General features: G+C 37.8%; 1 protein-coding gene and 1 non-coding gene across 11 annotated transcripts in view; both read left to right on the forward strand.

Annotated features, from left to right (window-relative positions):
* Window positions 1-22776, forward strand: part of CNOT1 (CCR4-NOT transcription complex subunit 1) — a 68644-nt gene that overhangs the window by 38179 nt on the left and 7689 nt on the right. For 5 of the 10 annotated variants that reach the window (XM_070398673.1, XM_070398672.1, XM_070398675.1 and 2 more), the window contains exons 23-43: window positions 1656-1886; window positions 2192-2332; window positions 3282-3461; window positions 5375-5491; window positions 5824-5934; window positions 6268-6345; window positions 6522-6699; window positions 7330-7460; window positions 9892-10188; window positions 10848-10988; window positions 11085-11189; window positions 11764-11883; window positions 12891-13082; window positions 13584-13726; window positions 14519-14627; window positions 14731-14900; window positions 15594-15846; window positions 18037-18285; window positions 19380-19543; window positions 19723-19840; window positions 21456-21557. In XM_070398673.1, coding sequence (XP_070254774.1) covers window positions 1656-1886; window positions 2192-2332; window positions 3282-3461; window positions 5375-5491; window positions 5824-5934; window positions 6268-6345; window positions 6522-6699; window positions 7330-7460; window positions 9892-10188; window positions 10848-10988; window positions 11085-11189; window positions 11764-11883; window positions 12891-13082; window positions 13584-13726; window positions 14519-14627; window positions 14731-14900; window positions 15594-15846; window positions 18037-18285; window positions 19380-19543; window positions 19723-19840; window positions 21456-21557 — 3330 coding nt within the window. Of the gene's footprint in view, window positions 1-1655; window positions 1887-2191; window positions 2333-3281; window positions 3462-5374; window positions 5492-5823; window positions 5935-6267; window positions 6346-6521; window positions 6700-7329; window positions 7461-9891; window positions 10189-10847; window positions 10989-11084; window positions 11190-11763; window positions 11884-12890; window positions 13083-13583; window positions 13727-14518; window positions 14628-14730; window positions 14901-15593; window positions 15847-18036; window positions 18286-19379; window positions 19544-19722; window positions 19841-21455; window positions 21558-22776 lie in introns of those variants that run through there. The other 5 variants (XM_070398676.1, XM_070398678.1, XM_070398677.1 and 2 more) reach the window with 3 other exon arrangements.
* On the forward strand, window positions 4110-4248 carry LOC138997514 (small nucleolar RNA SNORA46). The gene has a single exon (XR_011468973.1). It is a non-coding gene; the product is annotated as a small nucleolar RNA SNORA46 (small nucleolar RNA).

Genomic DNA, 22776 nt, shown 5'->3' on the forward strand with positions numbered 1-22776 from the left:
AGGTACTTAAAAAAAAGGCAGTCCCTGAGGAAAAGGACCTAGCAGCGGTTCTCAACCTGTGGGTCGCGAATCATCGGAAAACACATATAGCACATCAGATATTTACATTACGATTCATAACAGTAGCAAAATTACAGTTATGAAGTAGCAACGAAAATAATTTTATGGTTGGGGGTCACCACAACATGAGGAACTGTATTAAAGGGTCACGGCATTAGGAAGGTTGAGAACCACTGATAGAGAATATACATTTTAAGCCATCTTATGTAACTCTTCTTGAAATTTCTAAACCACTGTTTTAGTGATTGATTTTTAGTTGTCTTGCCTTTCGTCAAATTCAGCTTATAGAGCACAAGAAAGTTGATTAATGTTTATTTTATACAAAGCAGGTAAATGGCTTTATAAGATTATATTTTAAGGAATCAGATCAGAATTTGAACCTACTGTTATTTCTATACTAGAGGCCCAATGCACGAAATTCGTGCATGGGTAGGGTCCCTAGGCCTGGCTGGTGATCAGGGCTGATCTGTGGGGCGACCAGCGGGGTGATTGGAAGGTCCCCGCTGGCACCCACCTTGGCTGGCCTGGGGCCTGCGGGCTGGGGGCAGCTCCTGTGTTGAGCGTCTGCCCCCTAGTGGTCAGTGTGCATCATAGCAACTGGTTGTTCTGCCGTTCAGTTGATTTGCATATTGGGCTTTTATTATATAGGATTATAATTTAATTTAGTAATCTAGTCCCATCTGCCAAACTCCATCCCAATGGGTTTGTTTGTAGGAGGGCAGGATTATTGTGATGGCTTAACCTAGGAGATCCATGTAGAGAGGGAAGCAGGAGTGTATTCATTCACAGGAGATTGGGGTGAATGCCAAAACTGTAGTACTGAAAAATGTAGAGGACAGCAGAGTTTTGAAAAGCAAGGATGTGAGGTCAGAGGATTACCACAATCAAATGTGTTTGGAATTGAGGTGGCATGGAAGTGATCACACAGAACAGTGGTTTCTGGTACCCACCATAGCAAGAGAGCCAGAGGAGGGGGAGAGGTCATTGTTCGTATTTCTGTACTTTTCAAATATGTAGATGGTAGTTTTTGTTTTGTCAGAAATAGACTGTTGGAAATAGTATCAAGAACCCTATGTCAGTCCTCCCTATGTCAGTCCTCTAAATGATGGGGAGCAGGGAACCACCAAACCAGTCCTGGGACATCCATCCAGTATCATTGCTTACTCTCTAGTCGGCTTGGCAGTATGTAGTGTGTTTTTGTTTTGTAGTTATAGCTTACAGAATGGTAACTCACATTGCAGTGTGTATTTTAGGCCTTAGGTTTCTCACCAGCATCCAATAAAAAGATCAGTCTGTTATATAAATATAAGTAAATGTTAAAGGTATTTAAAGAAATTCATATGAAGGTGCTGGTGGCTGCCTTTTTTATTTTGCTAGGCTAATTATTTTATAAATACTAATATTTTACCTACAGAGTCTGGTATATACACATAAGTATTGTATATTTGGGACTATGGTTCAAGGAGTAAGGGGTATAGATGAACCAAAAGAGTACTCTAATGGCTTCTAGTCTCTCAGAAATAAGGGGAGTGTAATTTAAAAAAAATTTTTTTTGAGAACTCTTCTCATGTGTTTTCCTCTCCCTACCCCTATAGTATATCGAGTATGGACAGCAATCGAGAGATCCTCCTGTGAAAATGCAGGGCTCTATCACAACCCCTGGAAGTATTGCACTGGCTCAGGCCCAGGCTCAGGCCCAGGTTCCCACAAAAGCACCTCTTGCTGGGCAGGTTAGCACTATGGTAACCACCTCAACAACCACTACTGTTGCAAAAACGGTTACAGTCACCAGGCCTACCGGAGTCAGCTTTAAGAAAGATGTGCCAGTAAGTAGGTCTATCTTTTTCTCTCTTCCAAGATTGATGTTGTAATATACGCATTAGTGAGCATGTATTTTAATATTATAAACACATGCCTACTAAAAAAGGTGAAGACCAGCATTTCTCCCTTTGTATCTCCCCCAGATTTCCCAGAGGCAGCCACTATCAATAATTTAATATATATTCTTGCCAACTTCAGTGCACAATCATACACCATGTGTACTTTTTATACTAAAGGAATTTGTGTACATTTTTTTCCTGGAATTTGTCAACTAAGCATTTTAATCTGTTTATGTACTTTATTTTTTTAGCCTTCTATTAATACTACAAATATAGATACATTGCTTGTGGCCACAGATCAAACTGAAAGAATTGTAGAGCCCCCTGAAAATATCCAAGAGAAAATTGCTTTTATCTTCAACAATCTCTCACAGTCGAATATGACACAAAAGGTGAGCATGATGTAATAGTTTACATATCACTACAGATGCTCTCTATTGGTATCCCTAATGGGTTAGCGATTTATATTTCACACTCTGCATCCTTTTTTAATATTCACTTAACTTTAAAGGTAGAGGTAATAGAATCAAAACAAAGGGAGGGTGGGTACATAACTAGTGTTTGTGGTTTTGTAGACGTTAAATAGAACTAGTTTTAAATGTATTGTTTTGCAGTGAGTTACAGGCATTTAAAAATAAACTTCATGATCTCATGATGGTAGAAGGTTTTTTTGTACTTCTAGTCACAACTCATGTCCCTCCCAGAGACCATTCAGAGCATTTATTAGGAGTCTAATAACAGGTAGCCCTTGTGAAAAGCATAAGGAACGATGCTTCCCTTACAAGATTATATGCTAAGACCATACTTAGAAATGCCTCTTTTAGCCAGTAGGATTAGACTAAACAAGTGAGTTTGCGACATATGCAAGTACTATCTTTTAAAATCCCACCATAATTGGTTGGGTGGGGCGCAAGAACTAAAGTTTTTACTATCTTTTTTGGAAAAGAAGTATCAGATTTCACAGATGATACCTGTAGATGGAAATATAGGAAAACATAGTTCTGGTGTTAGGTCTTTTAATGGCAGGTTGTAGCTTAGTAATTTATCCTCTTTTGGTCAAATGGAGAGTTGGGTAAGATGTGGATGAGGGACTACATGTTTTATAATTTGAAGTTGAAAGCTACCATAGATGTTTGTCCTAATCACCCACAGTTTATGGAATTGAACACACTGTACATCATAGCATCTGTCTGATGTGGGGGAGAGATGCTGCATAGTGATTTGATTTAGCACATAATTTTGCAAGGAGCCATATGCTATAGTACTATTCTCAGAAACAAAACACATAACCGTATTTTATCATCTTTTAATTATGTATTTTCTGTGTCATTGGTTGGCTAGGTTGAAGAACTAAAGGAAACAGTGAAGGAAGAATTCATGCCTTGGGTTTCACAATACCTGGTTATGAAGAGAGTCAGTATTGAGCCAAACTTTCACAGCCTGTATTCAAACTTCCTTGACACACTGAAGAATCCTGAATTTAATAAGATGGTTCTAACTGAGACCTACAGAAACATCAAAGTAAGTTAGTTCTTGTACTTCTTTTCTGTTCTTTTTCTGTTTTGATTATGTAAATGATTGTACAGGCAGAATTTGGAGGGGGGGTGTTGCTGTTTTTGTACATCTCTATGAAATTTGCTCTAGCATTTGTTTCAAATATAGAACTAAATTTCATGAAGAATTTAGTGTTACAGACACACTGTATGTACTTTGAAAGTAACTACTATTCTGAGTTAGTTTTTGTTATTCATGTTTTTCTTTATCCTCTGAATGTTTTTAACTTGCTCCCCCAAACCCCCATATTTGCAATATGCTCTTAGCTGTAGTCCCTTTGTTTTGTTTTTTAATAGTCTTAATAGAAATTCATTGTATGGGTATATGGTTATTTAGGTTGTTAACTTTCACTATCACAGAAACAGTGTTGCAGTGAATGTTTTCCTTTATGTCTTAAGTGCCAGATATCTCTCAACTCTACACCTGTTTGTGTACTATCTGCTATTTAGGATTCTCAGCAGTTTATTTTAAGGTCAAGCCCTTTTGAAGTGAATGCTTATTCCATAAAATTCAAGTATTTTATTTCTTAGGGAGAATAACTTTTCGAATACACAGCATGAACCAGCATACATCTATGATCATTGTTGAATAACTTGGGACATTAGCTGAGGAGCCGGCACTATATTTAAACCTGTGTATGGGAATTCTCCCCATTCTAGGTTACGCTGTAGTGCAAAAGAATTCCTGGCTCTTTTCTGTTGCACAGCTGACATTGTGCCATTCTGCTGTTGCTGGATGGAGTTAAGGAACATAACTATATTTAGCCTTTATTATCTGATAGTAAGAATGGTTGGGATATATGAAAACTTCCACACACTTGAAAGCCAAAATCTCAGGATACTTTCAGACAGAATTTTAAATTATAAATTTTAATTTATGTGATGGTTCAGTCCCCCTTATGAGAGAAAGAACTAGAAAATCAATGGAATGGATTTGAGTTTTCTAGAAATTTGCCAAGAAGTATATATGCCATATTATACTGTATTTTAGAAAGTTATCTTGTTTCCAGAGATGTACAGCAATCTGGAAAATGCTACAATTTGCAGTAGAGATTGTGATGTTGGTTACATTTCTCCATATGTCTGTCATCTTGAAGGACTTAAAAGCATGGACCGTCGGCCTTTTTTTTTTTTTTTTTTTTTTTTAGAGTGTTCATTTGAATTGCAGTTGGATCTCTGCTTCAGGCTACCTAACATTTTCAGAGTTTTAAAATACTTTTCTGTGGCAGCATACATCACACTTTTAACCTTGTGTATACTTGTATTTTGTGTGATATAGTTATATTACCTATTAAAAATAAAATGTAAAGCCCTAGCCGGTTTGGCTCAGTGGATAGAGCGTCGGCCTGCGGACTGAAAGGTCCTAGGTTAGATTCCGGCCAAGGGCATGGCATGTACCTTGGTTGCGGGCACATCCCCAGTAGGGGGTGTGCAAGAGGCAGCTGATCAATGTTTCTCTCTCATCGATGTTTCTAACTTTCTATTCCTCTCCCTTCCTCTCTGTAAAGAATCAATAAAATATATTTTAAAAAAAATAAAAAATAAAATAAAATGTAAAGAAACGCATGAGAAGGTAAAAAGGACACTGAACACAACAAAATAGTGCTATGATAGTATGAAGTAGATCTGCTTTGGGAGCATGGTCTCATAATTGATGACTTGGGTTTTTTATTATTATTTTTTCCCCATCACCATTTATCCCCTCTATGCCCTCTTCAAACCCCCTCCCCCCCATCACCATACTGTTGTCCATGTCCATGATTGATAGCTTGTTTTTGACATAGAATAATGGAATTCTCAAACATTTATTTGAGTTGGGTTTTTTCCCCCCATAAGCCCATTTTCATATCTTTCTTAATTTTGCCTCTTTTTTTTTTCCAGGTGCTCTTGACCTCTGATAAAGCTGCAGCCAATTTTTCAGATCGTTCTTTACTGAAGAACTTGGGACACTGGCTAGGAATGATCACACTAGCTAAAAATAAACCCATCTTACATACTGTGAGTTCCAGCTAAAAGTTCATGTAAAATTTGAGAATGTTCATATAGCTATTATGTCTAAAAGTCTTTATTTGGGGCTATTTTAATGAATGGGTACTTGTAAGAGTTTCGTCCATGTTTTGAATCCCTAATTGCATGCTCATGGCCCCACATCATTTATCAGGATGCACAGAAGCCAGTAAGTTATGATTGTCACTCCTTTCTTTTTTTTGTAAGGCAAAAGTCAAATATTACTTTGACTTCTTTTTTGAGGACAAGTTTGGCACAGTGTCTTTGTGAAGAGTTTTGAAGTATATTCTTAGCTTTTAAAAATACTGTTTCTCCCCCCCTAGGACTTGGATGTCAAATCTTTGCTGCTAGAGGCTTATGTTAAAGGACAGCAAGAATTGCTCTATGTGGTGCCCTTCGTTGCCAAAGTTTTAGAGTCTAGCATTCGTAGCGTGGTGAGTAAATTTTAATATTTTATTAATGGCTAAATTGTAAGTTAATTTCAGCACAAGGTCAAGAAATTATGTCCTTAGTTCTTATGAATAGTGCTAGTTCAATTAGTATTCCTCAGATAAAGTTGTATTTCTAATGAGAGAGGCTAAGTAATTTAAGGACTGATATCTAATAGGTTTTGAGTTTTGGTGTTTTTCTGAAATTTTATGTACAAGGCTAGGGGTTTTGTGGGAGCACTTATATTTATAGCCACATAAGTATACATGCTTAACTATTTTAAGTAATACAAATTGAAGTGATGTGGGGTCCAGTTTAACATAATAGATTTTCTTTAGGTTTTTAGGCCACCCAACCCCTGGACAATGGCAATTATGAATGTATTAGCTGAGCTACATCAGGAACATGACTTAAAGGTAAATTTGTTGCTTCTTTATCCTTTGGAACATTCTCTGTTTTCACGTTATTAAAATTTATAGGAGAGGTAGAGTATTGGGGGGAGGGCATTGTAACAATCCGGTAAATCATTTATGTTGTGAATAAAGCTAAAATGTTATTTTTAAAATTCTAATCGATTATTGGAATTATGCAGTTAAACTTGAAGTTTGAGATTGAGGTCCTCTGCAAGAACCTTGCATTAGACATCAACGAGCTAAAACCTGGAAACCTCCTAAAGGATAAAGATCGCCTAAAGAACTTAGATGAGCAGCTCTCTGCTCCAAAGAAAGATGTCAAGCAGCCAGAAGAACTTCCTCCCATCACAACTACAAGTAAGTATAATGGTTAGCTGCCCTTTATTTACTAGAATGTTCTCTTAAATGGTACATTTTCATGCATATAGCAAGTTATAATTGTTAAACATCATGTGTTGCTGGAACTTTTGTATACTTTTTGGTGTGCATTCTAATTATTAAGGAAATGTTAGCAATGTTTAGACATTGTCATATCATATTAGAGTATATCTGAGTAAGTGCTGGGGCAATAAAGATGATTGGGAGGCATGATTAGAATAAACCAGCTTTTCTTTCTCTCAGCCCTCAGTAGCTAAAAATTCCCAGGTGAAACCAGGGAACAGCCTAGATTGAAAATAGACATCTTTAATAAGGAATAATCCAAGGTTTAGGCCTGCTAATGCTGCATAACCTCTTAATTGATTTCTGTGCTGTGGGTACTGCCACTGACATAGTTTTACATACTTTGTTCAAATCTCTGTTAAAATTACAGAATTTTTCTTATGATAATTCAGGGTGGGGAAGATGTGGCCTTTGTCATTCCCCTACACCACCATCCTCTAATCCAATTAGTTTAGTGAAATAAAAGCTGCTTGATGCCTTGCTAATTTTATGGTAAAGTCAAGAAACATGCTCTTAGTAGCTCTTATTTTGTCTCTTTACTTTTAGCAACTTCTACAACACCAGCTACTAGTACCACCTGCACAGCCACTGTTCCACCACAGCCACAGTACAGCTATCATGACATCAATGTCTATTCCCTTGCAGGCCTGGCACCACATATTACTCTCAACCCAACAGTAAGTAAACACCATCCCATCCCCAAACTTCTACTTTGTGTCACTGGTTACCTTCCCCTTTCCCTTTCTTCCTGGATTCCTAGGTTGTAGATTTTTGTGCAGAGAGCAGAGATTGGGCACTGCTGTGTAGTACAGCTGGGATGTTTTCTACTCTAAAAATAGTCATTGGGACTAGGTATCATTTAAATTGGTTCAGCATATCCAGATCCATGTTTAAAATCAATACAGCTGGCTCCCTATACAAACCAGAGAGGCACCCCTGCCCTATTAGGATGGTAAAAATTTGTAGCCATCCATGACCCTCAACCCAGTGTATGAGTTTTTATTTTGACAAAGAGACTGATGGAAAAGTGAGTACTAATGAAGATCTGGCCTTTGGTATTTTTCTTCCACTTAACATCTAGTCTGTCTCAAATGGGAGGAAGTTGTGAATGTTTGCAGTGACTACAGCTTGTTTGCTAAGTACCCATGAAATTAAATGCGCTTAGATGCTATTAAAACAAAACAAAAACGCAAGACAGCTGTGCCCAGCTGTTGTTGCTCAGTGGTTGAGCGTCAGCATGTGAACTAGGAGGTCACAGTTCGATTCTCGTTAGGACACATGTCTGAGTTGCAGACTTGATCCCTGGTAGCAGGTGTGCAGGAGGCAGCCGATCAATGATTCTCTCTCATCATTGATGTCTCCCTTCCTCTCTGAAATCAATAAAAATATGTTAAAAAAAAAAAAAAAAGCTGGCAATACAGGGTGGGGCAAAAATAGGTTTCTAGTTGAATACGTAAAAACAATTTATTAATTATTGTATTTTTCCATATAAAGGTACCTTTGCCCCACCCTGTATAATCACTGTCTGTACGAATTCCTTGGCTCAGGTCAGAAGAGTCTCAGTGTATACTATAGCTTTTTGCTCTCTATTTTCATTAGCATATCGCCTTACCCTTGCATTAAGCCATTTTTAGTCAGGAGCTGAAACTGAGCTGATTCGTTTGTGTGTACAAATCTCTAGGTTAAGGCCTAGAAGTAACTTCATTCTTTTTTCTGTGCCCTGGTTCTGGGATGCAGTCTGGACTAACTTTATATATAACTTACCATCGGTCCTTTATTTAAAGGTTGCATTTTACTGTCTATATTCAGAGTGATAATTACCTTCTGCTTTTCATTATGCTTAATATTTGTTTAGTTTAGAATCAGATACTTGGAGTTTTAGGTCTTCGCTTTTTAGAAAATGTTCACAAATACAGGAGTAACATTATTAATCCATTGACCATTTGGATTTAAAGGACTTGGAAACATTTTAAAGAGACCACTTTAACCTGATATTTCTTATTTTGTATGGATGTGCACTTAGTTTTTGAAAGAAAAATCTAGATCTAGAAATTGTGATTCCTCTTTGTATTACTCCCAGTAATCCGAATAGTTTTGTGTTCATGAATATTTTTAAGATTTCTTAAAAAGAAAGAGACCAAGTGAGTATTAGGGCATAGTTTCTAGCAGAGAAAAGATTGGAAAATCTTTTAAGCAGAGGCTTCAGTGTATGGTAATGCAAAATTCTTGCTATTCTGAGGAATTATTTGTAGCAATAAAAAATTTTGTAGAAAGCATTTTCTCTGTAAACTTGATTCTTTTTCCATTTTCCCAATTAAAGAAGTTACTTTTTTTTTTTTAAATATATTTCACTGATTTTTCACAGAGAGGAAGGGAGAGGGATAGAGAGTTAGAAACATCGATGAGAGAGAAACGTCGATCAGCTGCCTCCCGCACACCCCCCACTGGGGATGTGCCCGCAACCAAGGCACATACCCTTGACCGGAATCGAACCTGGGACCCTTCAGTCCGCAGGCCGATGCTCTATCCACTGAGCCAAGCCAGTCAGGGCTACTTTTTAAAAATATATATATTTTATTTTTTATAGAGAGGAAGGGAGAGGGATAGAGAGTCAGAAACATCGATGAGAGAGAAACATCAATCAGCTGCCTCCTGCACACCCCCTATTGGGGATGTGCCTGCAACCAAGGTACATGCCCTTGACCTGAATCGAACCTGGGACCCTTGAGTCCGCAGGCCGATGCTCTATCCACTGAGCCAAACCAGTCAAGGCAAAGAAGTTACTTTTTAAGAGAGTACTTCAGTCACGTATTTGAACTAAGCAAGTAGTGTGTCTTTAAGTAGGTAATGTATCTTGTAATGAACAGTAGAACTTTTTAAAAATCAAAGACACATATATTACCTTGCATCACAAGGTATGCTGAATGCTACTTCCTCTTTGTAGCCCAACATTTAATTCCTGGGCTTTTTATTGATTACTTTAAAGTAGAAATTGGTAGTTAATGGTTAACTTTGAAGTAATTCTAAAATCATGGGTGTGCTTACTGATAGAAATTGGGTTGTCTTATTTAAACAAGCTGTTTAATGGACTTGTTTTTCCCTTCCTAGATTCCCTTGTTTCAGGCCCATCCACAGTTGAAGCAGTGTGTGCGCCAAGCAATTGAACGGGCTGTTCAGGAGTTGGTCCATCCTGTGGTGGATCGATCAATTAAGATTGCCATGACTACTTGTGAACAAATAGTCAGGAAGGATTTTGCCCTGGATTCTGAGGAATCTCGAATGCGAATAGCAGCTCATCACATGATGCGTAACTTGACAGCTGGAATGGCTATGATTACCTGCAGGGAACCTTTGCTCATGAGCATATCCACCAACCTGAAAAACAGTTTTGCCTCAGCCCTTCGTGTAAGTTGATTATTTCTGTGCTGTAGTACAAAACTGATTGTTGCTTGTCTGAGTTTCTTTTCTTTGCATTTCTACTTATTCTAAAAGTCACCATATTTATTTTATGTCTTCCTTTCTCATAGATTAAGTTCTGTTAGGTGAAGCATTGTGTCTTTATGTTCACTACTGTATCTTAAGTACAATGTTTGGCAGATAGTAGATACCCAAGTATTTATTCTTTAAAGAATTAAAAGGTCTTTTTAAATGCATAAGTTAACTTGATTCAGTTTACCGTGAGGAATTTAAATTAAAGCACTTCGAGTAGAACAGCAGAAAATATTTAAAGTAATGTTGTATGTACCTACATACAGCACAAATAACTTAGTTATTAACTTTGGGTCTTAGATGTTATGGTTGTACTGCTTTTGTTTACTGCTTTTCTGTTTTCATATTTTTTACCATCGTCACACCAACCTGGTAAGATGTTTTGGGTTGAGAGTGGTATTTTCATCTTATAGCTGAAGAGGAGTGTTAGACTATTTCATGCTCATAGCTAATGGGTCATAAGTAAAGTCAGAACTTTTAAATTCATATGTCTAAGCACTGAATTTCCTATTACCCTCTCTGTCTTGTCCACAGAAAACTTGAAATCTTTTTCTTTTCATTTCTTCTCCCAATAGACTGCATCCCCACAACAAAGGGAAATGATGGATCAGGCAGCTGCTCAGTTAGCTCAGGACAATTGTGAATTAGCTTGCTGTTTTATTCAGAAGACTGCAGTGGAAAAAGCAGGCCCTGAGATGGACAAGAGATTAGCAACTGTAAGTGTTTAGCATTTGCCTCATAAGGTTTTATTTTTTTTATGTTTAAGAAAGTTCCTCATAACAAGAACCTCAGTGACTTTGTTTTATTTGCAGGAATTTGAGCTGAGAAAACATGCTAGGCAAGAAGGCCGCAGGTACTGTGATCCTGTTGTGTTAACATACCAAGCTGAGCGGATGCCAGAACAAATAAGACTGAAAGTGAGAACCGGGGGCTCTGTCTCTCCCTTTGTTTTCTTTCTGTTCTTGTTGCTTAAACTCTTCACCAATTAGGGTTAGGGTTTTAGAGAATATCTCACCTCAGTAGAATTTTACTTAAAGGGAACGAACCTGTGGAGAAGGTATAGGCCTAGCTTAGATGTGTGCCCCCAGTTGTTGAAGTGCTACTATAAAGCATTCATATGCCTGTTAGTTTTTATATGTCCCAACTTGGTCTTCCTTTTGGGTACTTGGTTTTTATTGCTAGTTGCTTATTGGTGACAAGAAGATGGTGAAAAATCTAATGTTTTTAAAACCAGCTCCATTGGAAAATTGGCAGAGGTGTGGTCCTATTTGAGGCATGTTCCATTGGAAAAACTTAATAAGTTTATAAATGAGGGTGACTGACAGGATTCTTGGAAATGGGAAACTGTGTTTGTGTCCGCGCGCATGCATACTCAGTCATGCTATTACGTACTGTACTCCTATGCTTACTTCCATACAAACTTGCCACTTGCAAAAAAATTTCTTTTAATTATGATGAGGAGCCTATCAAACTAGGTTTTCTTCTTCCAAGGTTGGTGGTGTGGACCCAAAGCAGTTGGCTGTTTATGAAGAATTTGCACGCAATGTGCCTGGTTTCTTGCCTACGAATGATTTAAGTCAGCCCACAGGATTTTTAGCTCAACCCATGAAGGTAAATAGTTGCCTTGGATTAAATTGAGTTTTATAGTTTAATTTGAGTGTTTTTTTATCTAATCTGTACTTGCTTCCTAGGAACTTAAGTTAAAGGGGGGAAAAATACCCAGTTTTTGTTGAGTATAAATATTCTCTGTATCAGATCAACATGGCATACAGGAGAATACACCCCGCCCCCCCGCCAATATCCATGAGGTTGATTTTTCTTTCACGTTTAGGAGGACTTTACATAGCTCCCCTGTTAGTTTTTTGGAAAATTTAAACCATTATTACAGAAAAGTAAAAATTTTAGGGGGAAACATTTTCCTCCTGGACCACTTAAACATGTTGCTGACCTTGATGTTCCAATCACTCTTACACAGAAAGAGTGTGACCTTAGTACAGCCATTAAAATCAGAAAGGTGACGCTGATACGTTACCATGTAATCCTTTGACTTCATTCAGGTTTTACAAAGTGTCTTGATACTGGTTTTTTTTTTTTTTTTTTTTTTTTAATATATTTTATTGAATTTTTACAGAGAGGAAGGGAGAGAGATAGAGAGTTAGAAACATCGATGAGAGAGAAACATCAATCAACTGCCTCCTGCACATCTCCCACTGGGGATGTGCCGGCAACCCAGGTACATGCCCTTGACCGGAATCGAACCTGGGACCCTTGAGTCCGCAGGCCGACGCTCTATCCACTGAGCCAAACCGGTTTCGGCGATACTGGTTTTTTTTAATAATATGTTTCCATTCACTTTAGTAAGAGGGGAAGGGAGAGAAACATTGATGAGAGAGAGAGAGAGAGAGAAACGTTGCCTCCCATATGCACCCTGACTAGGGATCAAACCCACAAGCTAGGTATGTGTCCTGAATGGAGATCAATCCTACCACCTTTCAGTACACAGGACAGCACTCGGCCCACTGAGCCACACCCTCCATGGTTTGGGGCGGGTGTGGGGGGGGGAGACTTAAGTTGCTACATGTTTATTTCTTTTTTGATTATTTTCTTCTCTAAAACAGCAAGCTTGGGCAACGGATGATGTAGCTCAAATTTATGACAAGTGCATTACAGAACTAGAGCAGCACCTACATGCCATCCCACCAGCTTTGGCCATGAACCCTCAAGCTCAGGCTCTTAGAAGTCTTTTGGAAGTTGTAGTATTATCTCGAAACTCTCGGGATGCCATAGCTGCTCTTGGATTGCTCCAGAAGGTTAGTTCTTAAATTGTTACTTTCAGAAGAAACTAGGCTTGTAAATATCCAGAGACCTGCACTATTATCTATTTAAGTTATGTTTAAGATTTTAAAAGTTAATAACAAGCAAAACAAAACAAAAACAGTGAAGTGGAACATCTCTTTTGGCATGATTTTTTTGGAAATACGATTATTCAAGAAACTTTAAGATAGCCCTTTAGATTTTGAGGGACACATTGATCCAAGTATTTGGGTAATGGGGTACGGGATAGGTGAAGAACATTGGATTTTGACTATGAAGGGACAGTGGAGTCTTAGATGATAGTGAAGAACATAAAGTGAGCATAAACCAATTAGAATTTAGTTAGTATGCGTGTTAGGTAAGTGAAAAGGACTTTGGTGAGGGGAGAGATTGTTAACTCTGGTATCTTGTAGTTTGCATTCAGGTTTGGTTTTGGCTTCAATAGTTGGGCGGCGCACTATATTTTCATGGTCCTGAACCCTTTTTTTCTTCCATAGGCTGTAGAGGGCTTACTAGATGCCACAAGTGGTGCTGATGCTGACTTGCTGCTGCGCTACAGGGAATGCCACCTCTTGGTCTTGAAGGCTCTTCAAGATGGCCGGGCGTATGGGTCGCCGTGGTGTAACAAACAGATCACAAGGTCAGTAGCCATCTCAGAAGAGTAATGTTTCTTGGACTGCCTTCTGATATACATGACCCTGTTTAGGTCTAGAGGTTTCTTTTTAACCTGGAGGCTAAATGGGACATTTGGAATTTCTAATTCTGGGTGGTGAGAATTATTGAATGGTTGTCCTTTTCCATCTGCTGCCCATGACGGATACAGAAAACCAGTACCTTGCTTTGGGGAATAAGTTGTAGATCGTTGGTTTTAAAAGGCTTCAGTGGTTTTATAGCAGTGGTGTTGATATATAAATATTTTAATGTCTTAAGTGGAATGCTTTTTTTCTTTTTTAAATGTTTTTATTGATTTTTTTTTAAGAGAGTGAGAGGGAAGAAGGAAGGAGAGGGAGGAAGGAGAGGAACATCTATCAGCTGCCTCCTACACATCCCTTACTAGGGATAGAACCTGAAATCCAGGCATTGCCCCAACTAGGAATCAAACATTCGACCTTTTGGTGCACGGGAGGACCCAACCAACTGAATCACACTGGCCAGGGCTGGACTTTGTTTTCTAGGTTTTGAAAGCAAAGCTTGTGTTTTAACACTGTACCTGTGGTCAGATAGTTACCTCCATAACTCATGTAAACCGAAAATACCATTTACCTGTCTCTTCTACTTCATTACTGGCTATTTTGGGTCTTGGATACTGATTTGCAGTTGAATCTCAACACATTCTTAATTTGGAATAAATTATCATTGAATAAAATAGGCTGTTTTATCTGATACAGTTTAGTTAAGCCTATATAAATAAAGAAATACTGCCTTTTTCTAGGTGCCTAATTGAATGTCGGGATGAATATAAATATAATGTGGAGGCAGTGGAGCTGCTAATTCGCAATCATTTGGTTAATATGCAGCAGTATGATCTTCACCTAGCTCAGGTATGGAAGGAGTTTTCCTAAACAGGAGAAGGGGCTCTGGTAGTTGGGAAGTGTGTTTGCTGTAACTGTTGTTTTTCTTACATTGTGCTTTCTGTGTTTCCAGTCAATGGAGAATGGTTTAAACTACATGGCTGTTGCATTTGCTATGCAATTGGTAAAAATCCTGCTGGTGGATGAAAGGAGTGTTGCCCATATTACTGAGGCTGATCTGTTCCACACCATTGAAACCCTCATGAGAATTAATGCTCACTCCAGAGGCAATGCTCCAGAAGGGTGAGGATGAAATGCTTGGGATTTGTGGATTCAGCATTCTAAGAAAGTTTTGGAAATGAATGTGCAGACTTACTAACATTACCTATTATAACTGCTTTACCTACAACATATGGGTAACTTTAGAGAGGCCTAATATTGTCCCTTGAAGTATGAAAGCTTAACTAACTGCCAAGCCTTCTTACTGTAGAGCAATACATGCAGTATTATTATTAGACTTGGTGTCAGAGTCCTGTGTTTAAGTCCTGGCTCTGCCACTAAAAATCTATCTGGTTTTAGGCAAGTTGAGTTACCTACCCTCCCTAAACCTGTTTCTTGTATAAGATGGAAATAATATCTCAAAGAGCTGTTGAGAATTAAGATAGATAGTAACATAAATCATGTAATATAGTAGGTACACTGTACTGAATATCATATACTAGGTATTCAGTGAACACTTGTTGACAATGAACATCAGTTCCATTTCAGTGGGCACCGTTTTTGTTTTGTTTTTTTTTGTAAAAAGGTCAGTCATTTGCGTATTGTGTCTTCCTGAGTAAATAGAAAGGAAGAGACCAAGGATAGTTTTGTTTAAATATGGAAATAGTAAAGTGATCATCACTCTTGTGGTTTCTAAATGAGCAAATTGTCCAACTGTATGTCTGTGAAATCACAACCATGAGTAGACTGATTTTCACTCTGGATTTATTGTACTAGATTGCCCCAGCTGATGGAAGTAGTGCGATCCAACTATGAAGCAATGATTGATCGTGCTCATGGAGGCCCTAACTTTATGATGCATTCTGGGATCTCTCAAGCCTCAGAGTACGATGATCCTCCAGGCCTGAGGGAGAAGGCAGAGTATCTTCTGAGGGAATGGGTGAATCTCTACCATTCAGCAGCAGCTGGCCGTGACAGTACCAAAGCTTTCTCTGCGTTTGTTGGACAGGTAGAGCTTTTGGAAAGAAAGGTGCTTTTTATTCAACATAAGTAGGATGTGATACCTCCAATATTAAAACTCAGTATTATGTACCTGTGATCAGACAGTTACCTCCATACTCATGTAAACCGAAAATAGCATCATCATTTACCCTGTTAAATTGATACGGCTCATTTGTTTCATCATCGATCACTAAGCACTAAAGTCAACATTCCTACTTGTCCCCTTTAATTCTATTTATCTAATTTCAATTGTCATAGCTACAAAGTACAATGGATCAAATAATGAATCATGAAATTGCCAGGTGTGTATATAGTAATTTTACTAGCTTTCGAATCATCAGTGATGAGATTATGAGCTAATAAGTCCTCATAGCAACCCATGTTTTAAAAATAAAATAAAATGAGAAAATACAACAAAACAGAACTTAAAATATTTAAATGGTAGTACTTTTTGTATTTTCTAAAGTAAGTAGCTTATCTAACTAAAACTGATTAACATGTTCTTTTTGGGAAATAATTTTCAGTATTTATATTCATTCAATTTGATCTAAACTGAACTTTGAGTTGAAGTGTTAGGAAAGAAGTCTGTAGCTAAAAACTAGGTTTGGCACGAATAGTTGTGAATGAGATGAATAGGAAAAAATGTAGGAAGAGAGCCATAGTATTATTTAGCGTTCTGTTTTTTGTCTCACTGGCTGCTTTCAGCCACTATGGAGGGATTCAGACCCAGTAGTCAGTGTGTCCTAATCACATTACTTGGCCGGCAAGAGTGGAACCTTTTTCCTGAACTGGCCTTAGAATTCCTTTAGTAAAACTCTTGTAATGTTTGTTCAAGGAGATATATCTGCGGACTTGCCATTATATTTCTTCAGACTGAGACCAAAGCTTCGTGTGCAGCGAAGAAAGATTACAGATTAGATCTGTTATCAAATAAATGACAATTGAATGTGGAAGAGCTGATTTGAATTTTAAGAGATAGAAATTGGATTTACTTTTCAAGATGAGTGTTACTTAGTCATACTAAGTAACTTCCTCCCTTTCAAGAATCCAGGGAATGAGGAAAAAAAACATACCTATTGAAAAGCTGTTACTGCATGTTTATAGTTTGATTTCTGATTTGGATGGAAGAATTTTGAATCAATTGGCTTTTGAGATTATCGGTATTTCATGGGTATGGATGTGGCACCTGTCTCAGCTGTTCCTGCTGGCTTATTTATTAGCTCTCATTTCTTCTCTCCATTTGTAAAAGATAATGTATTCTACTTTTCTATTCTCTTTTGCATCTTTTTGAGAATTCTTTCTTATGCTCCATCTTGATTATAGCAGTCTGTCCTTATTTTCTCTCCCCTGTTAATTTTTCAGATTTCAATGTACACAAGTCCCTTTGCTGGCCTTCTGTCTTGGCTAGGGTACATGATTGTCAATTCAGCTGTTTCATTACTTATCAAGAGACAGTTAACGTTTCCAAGATGACAGTCAAGTGTTTCTTCTGGGCTTGGTTTCTTTGTTTAGTAAGCACTGACCTCTTCCCTCTGCTGCCTTAATGCTGTTACACTCTCTTCTTTCCTACTAGCCAAATAACTTCTGCTGCTTCACTTCCAGATCATATGTCATAAAGTTTGTACTTTATCCTTTTTGAAAAAATGAACTTGCCCTTTTCACTTTATTTTAACTTAATTTATATTAAAATGGCTTAATGTACATTAAAATAACTAGGTATGTTCTGCAGGTATTTTCATTGGGTTCCTACTTATACAGATTATTCCTTGATTTTCCTGGTGAAGCTAGTTGGAATTTCAAAAACTTTGGTTAAGTCAATTGGAAGAAATTATCTTTGAAAAAATAAAGTATATATAATTTCATCTCCTTGTGGGGGAAACATATCTTGGACAAAATGTCTTATTAATGACTTTTGTGAGCTATTGAAAGTTGGTTTAATTTGCATAGTTAATTTTCCAAATTATTTGGCTATGGACTACTGTTCAAAATTGCCATATTATTATCTTTCTTGGTTTCCACCTTCTCTGTTTTCCATTAAACTTAAAACTGGAACGATTCTGTCATGGGACCTTAAAGGCTAAGTCATTTTCATGGCAGCTTTTTTACAAAGTAAAAATTAGAAATGTGACAATAGGAATAAATGAAAGAATATTTTTTTAAAATGAAAAGTTTGTGTGTATTATCTCATTGTGTCTTTATATTTTTGTACCCTTGGTAGATGCATCAGCAAGGAATCCTGAAGACTGATGACCTCATAACAAGGTTCTTCCGTCTCTGCACTGAAATGTGTGTTGAAATCAGTTACCGTGCCCAGGCAGAGCAGCAGCACAACCCTGCTGCTAATCCCACCATGATCCGAGCCAAGTGCTATCACAACCTGGATGCCTTTGTCCGACTCATTGCCCTGTTAGTGAAGCACTCAGGGGAGGCCACCAACACTGTCACAAAGATTAACCTGCTGAACAAGGTCTGAAATCTTTCCTTGCCTTATTCTTGGTACACTGGAAGCCTATATCGGTGCTTCTAAAACCTAGGGGCCCAACTCTTTTTCAAAACTTTTTGTAATATCCCCTTTTCTGTATTGAAATTGAATTTATAGATAATATGTAACAATCACCAAATTTTAAGAATATGATCCTTTAACTGAAAGACCCCGAAAAAAAATCATAATGTATTTCAAATGCTAACTAAAAGGTATTTATTAGTATGAGATTTTATTTTATATGCAGAATTGCTGAACAAGATGGTCTATACATGTTCACTGATAACACAGATTGGCAATTCAGATGCCACAAGTGACATTGTAATCATTGTCTTGATTTTTCTGAAAAGGAACAAAGTACTGTTTTCTTTTGATTTTATACAGTGCAATTCTTAGGAATTTGCATAATATAAGAGTACAAAAAGAGTATGGTCTTGGGTTATAATTATCAAATATGTTATCATAATCTTCACTGTTGAGAAAATCAAGTGGTGCACAGGGCAGTTCTTTGTATAAGAAATGCAGGACATTTCTGCAGCCTAACTGCTTCCCTGGTGTCCATCTACTAAGTGACAAGAGAACTAGAAACCATTTGCCGCATGTAAACTTCATGTCAGACTAGAAAAATTAGGTTGTTAGATTGTAATAATGTAATACGATGTACCATGCTAATTTCTAGAGCTTTTGAAAAATCATTGGGCATCTGTGGAGAGTGTACATGTCTGGTCGAAGGGTATTGAAATTCAAAGAAAACACACAAAACTGTAGGCCAAATCAAATCAGTGTATGGCCCCTTTGGCTGTCAGTATATAATTTTATATTCAAACTAGAGGCCTCGTGCAAGAAATTCATGCACGGGTAGGGTACCTGGGCCTGGCCAGCGATCGAGACTGATTGGGTCCTTCCTTTGTTCCTCGCCGCCCCGTGGTGGTCAGCGCATGTCATAGCGAGCCATCGAACTCCCCAGGGGACACTTTGCGTATTAGCCTTTTTTATATAGAGATAGATGGTATATGATCATAGAGAGTGGTAAGTGGATTATCTTCATTATTTAAAGCTCTGATCTTTGTGCTCTACAGGTCCTTGGTATAGTAGTGGGAGTTCTCCTACAGGATCATGATGTCCGGCAAAGTGAATTTCAGCAGCTTCCCTACCATCGCATTTTTATCATGCTGCTCTTGGAACTCAATGCACCTGAACATGTTTTGGAAACCATTAATTTCCAGACACTTACAGCTTTCTGGTGAGTAGTGTTCAATAGAGATTTCCTAGTAAAGATTGCTGTTTTAGTATACTAAAATTTGAGAAGTAGAATAAGCTTATGGGTTTTAGGCATGCTTTATTCATAGTACAGTTGGTCTACTTCTGTTTGTGTGTTCATTGTAAGTTAGACTGCTTCTGACAAAGATTTTCTTTTTTCAGCAATACATTCCACATCTTGAGGCCTACCAAAGCTCCCGGCTTTGTGTATGCGTGGCTTGAATTGATCTCCCATCGGATATTTATTGCAAGAATGCTGGCACATACGCCACAGCAGAAGGTGTGGCTGCAGTTTATCTCCTACAGACGCAGACTGTAACTACCTGGGGCTTATTAGCACTATTAGTCATTTATTAGTAGCCAGTTACACTTCTTCCAGGTTTAGTTGGGAATTCTTCTATTTAATGTGGAGTCAGGTCATGGGGATTACTTGACTGCCCCTGCCTGAATCACATTCCTCGGTGACAACATATGGGATTGCGGCTCCCAGTCTGTTGTGAGCTATCTACGTCAATTTCTTACGGGCTTTTTTAAAAAAAAGTTGAAAGTTTGGACCACCTCTGTAGACATCAGTATAAAATTCTGGGTAATGGAGCTATGGAATTTGCCTATTTTACAGCTTCACACTATAAATGGAAAGGCCCTCACACTCAGGGTTGAAGACCACTGGTCACTGTATCTGAAGAAATTAGGATCAAGTTTTAGTAAAGAGGTTTTAATGTAATTGTGAATAAACCCAGTTAACATGAAAAGTTTCTTCCATCTTGCAGTATGATAAATGACTATTTTAAATTTGTTTTTATTAATTTTTATTTTTTAAATATATTTTAATGATTTCAGAGAGGAAGGGAGAGGGAGAGAGAAACATCAATGATGAAAGAGAATCAATGATTGGCTGCCTCCTGCACTCCCCCTACTGGGGATCAAGCCCACAAACCTGGGCATGTGCCCTTGACGAGTCTAACTCTGGGCCTTCAGTCCGCAGGCCCATGCTCTATCCACTGAGCCAAACCTTCTAGGGCATATTTGACTTCTCTTTATTGGCCTTTCAGATCAGAGGAAAATGTGACTACTTATGTATATGTTTGGCAAAAAAGAGAGTGAAATAATTCTTAAATGGAGTTAGGTTTATTTGGTGGAGAAGTGCTTTCCAGGAGGAGGAACATAATATATTGAATAAAATTATCCCAAGAATGAACATAATTGGTATAATTGGGGGGTGATGAGCAAGCCAAGTTTGGCTAATAGAGGGGATTCATGTAATTTGGATGAAGTTATTTGCCAAGAGTTGAGGAGTTGGCTGTGGGCAAAGAAATGGTCCAGATCCACTACTTAATTAAAAGAAGGAATTAAGAAAGAGATGTAGTTGTCAGTTTCTCAGTTGGCTAAGGGTTTTGTGTCTGTCTGAAATTTACTCATGTTCCTCTTTTTTAAAAAAATATTTTTATTTATTTTAGAAAGAGGAAGGGAGAGAGGGGTAGAAACATCAATGATGAGAGAGAATCATTAATTGGCTGCCTCTTGCACGCCCCACACTGGGGATCAAACCGGCAACCTGGGCATGTGCCCTGACTGGGAATGGAAACATGGCCTCTTGGTTCATGGGTCAAAGCTCAACCACTGAGTAACACCAGCTCGGCTCTCTCCTGTTCTTTAAATTTTGCTACAGGCACAAGGACCTACATGTCCTGGAATTTCTGGAGTCAGCTTGTTTGTCACTATCAAAATAATTATGATTATTCCTTTTAATGCCAATCAGTCTTTAAGAGAGGTACTTATGGCATTATTCTATAGTTAAATCAGTATGAAGAAGAAATCACAGTATAGCTGATTCAGCAATTTTTTGGTTGCAGAATAGCAGCTGAGTAAGACTCATGTACATTTCTTTCTTTCAGGGATGGCCTATGTATGCACAGCTACTGATTGATTTATTCAAATATTTAGCACCTTTCCTTAGAAATGTGGAACTCACCAAACCTATGCAAATCCTCTACAAGGTAATTAATTTGGAGTTATAGATGAAAAATAATGAAAATGTAACAAGAAAACACCACACAACTGGAAATATGAGGCCTAATATTTGTTTTATTATTAAGCTTTTAAAGCAGTGGTTCTCAACCTTCCTAATGCCGCGACCCTTAAATACAGTTCCTCATGTTGTGGTGACTCCCAACCATAAAATTATTTTCATTGCTACTGCATAACTGTAATTTTGCTACTGTTGTGAATCGTAATGTAAATATCTGATATGCAGGATGTATTTAGGCGACCCCTGTGAAAGGGTAATTCAACCCCCAAAGGGGTCGCGACCCACAGGTTGAGAACCGCTGAAGTATGACATATATTCAGAAAAGTGCAAAACTCAAACATATTTGCATAACCAGCACTGGATCATATGGTATTCATATGTTCAACTTTGGTAGATACTACCAGTTTTACAAAATGTGTGTACCAGTTAACTCTTCAGCAACATTAGAGTTACTGTTCACATTCTTTTCATTCCTGTTATATTGTCTGGTTTTCATTCTAGCCATTTTTGGCAGTTATGCATTAGGATTGCATAACTCATTGTGGATTTGATTTGCATTTCCTTGAATTCTTAATGAGGTTTTTACGTATAAATTGGCCATTTGGATAGTCTCCTTTTGTGATGTTCCTTTTCCAGTCTTGTGCTCATATTTCTATTGGATTATCTGCATTTTTCTTATGTCTTATAGGAATTCTTAATTCATTCTGGATGTAAGCCCTTGGTTAATAGATATCACACTCGCTTTTCTTGTAGCTTGTCTTTTCATGTCACTCCCTTCAAGTAAGGTGTCTTAAGGAACAGATGTTTTAAATTTAGTGTAGTCAAAATTAGCAATTTTTTTTTACTTCCTTTAAATGTTGTTTTTGTGTGTGTCTTGCCTAAGAAATATTTGCCAATCCCAAATTGCATTCTGTTATATGTGTGCCTGCCCAAGTTTAAGTCTGTGCTGTATCCCAAATTTATTTAAGTCCTTCACTTTCTATTGATTTGGCACTTATGTCAAAAGAATTGACTACATTTTTAAAAATATTTTTTTATTGACTTTAGAGAGAGAAACATTGATGTGAGAGAGAGAGAGACATCAATCGGTTGCTTCCCATATGCGCCCTGGTCAGGAATAGCACTGCAACTTTTTGGTGTACGGGACAAAGTTGCAACTGACTGAGCCACCTGGCCAGGGTGACTTT

Source organism: Myotis yumanensis, unplaced genomic scaffold, assembly GCF_028538775.1.
Source record: "Myotis yumanensis isolate MYYU_CA2020_CCGP unplaced genomic scaffold, mMyoYum1.0.hap1 SCAF_18, whole genome shotgun sequence".
NCBI classification, from domain to species: domain Eukaryota; kingdom Metazoa; phylum Chordata; class Mammalia; order Chiroptera; family Vespertilionidae; genus Myotis; species Myotis yumanensis.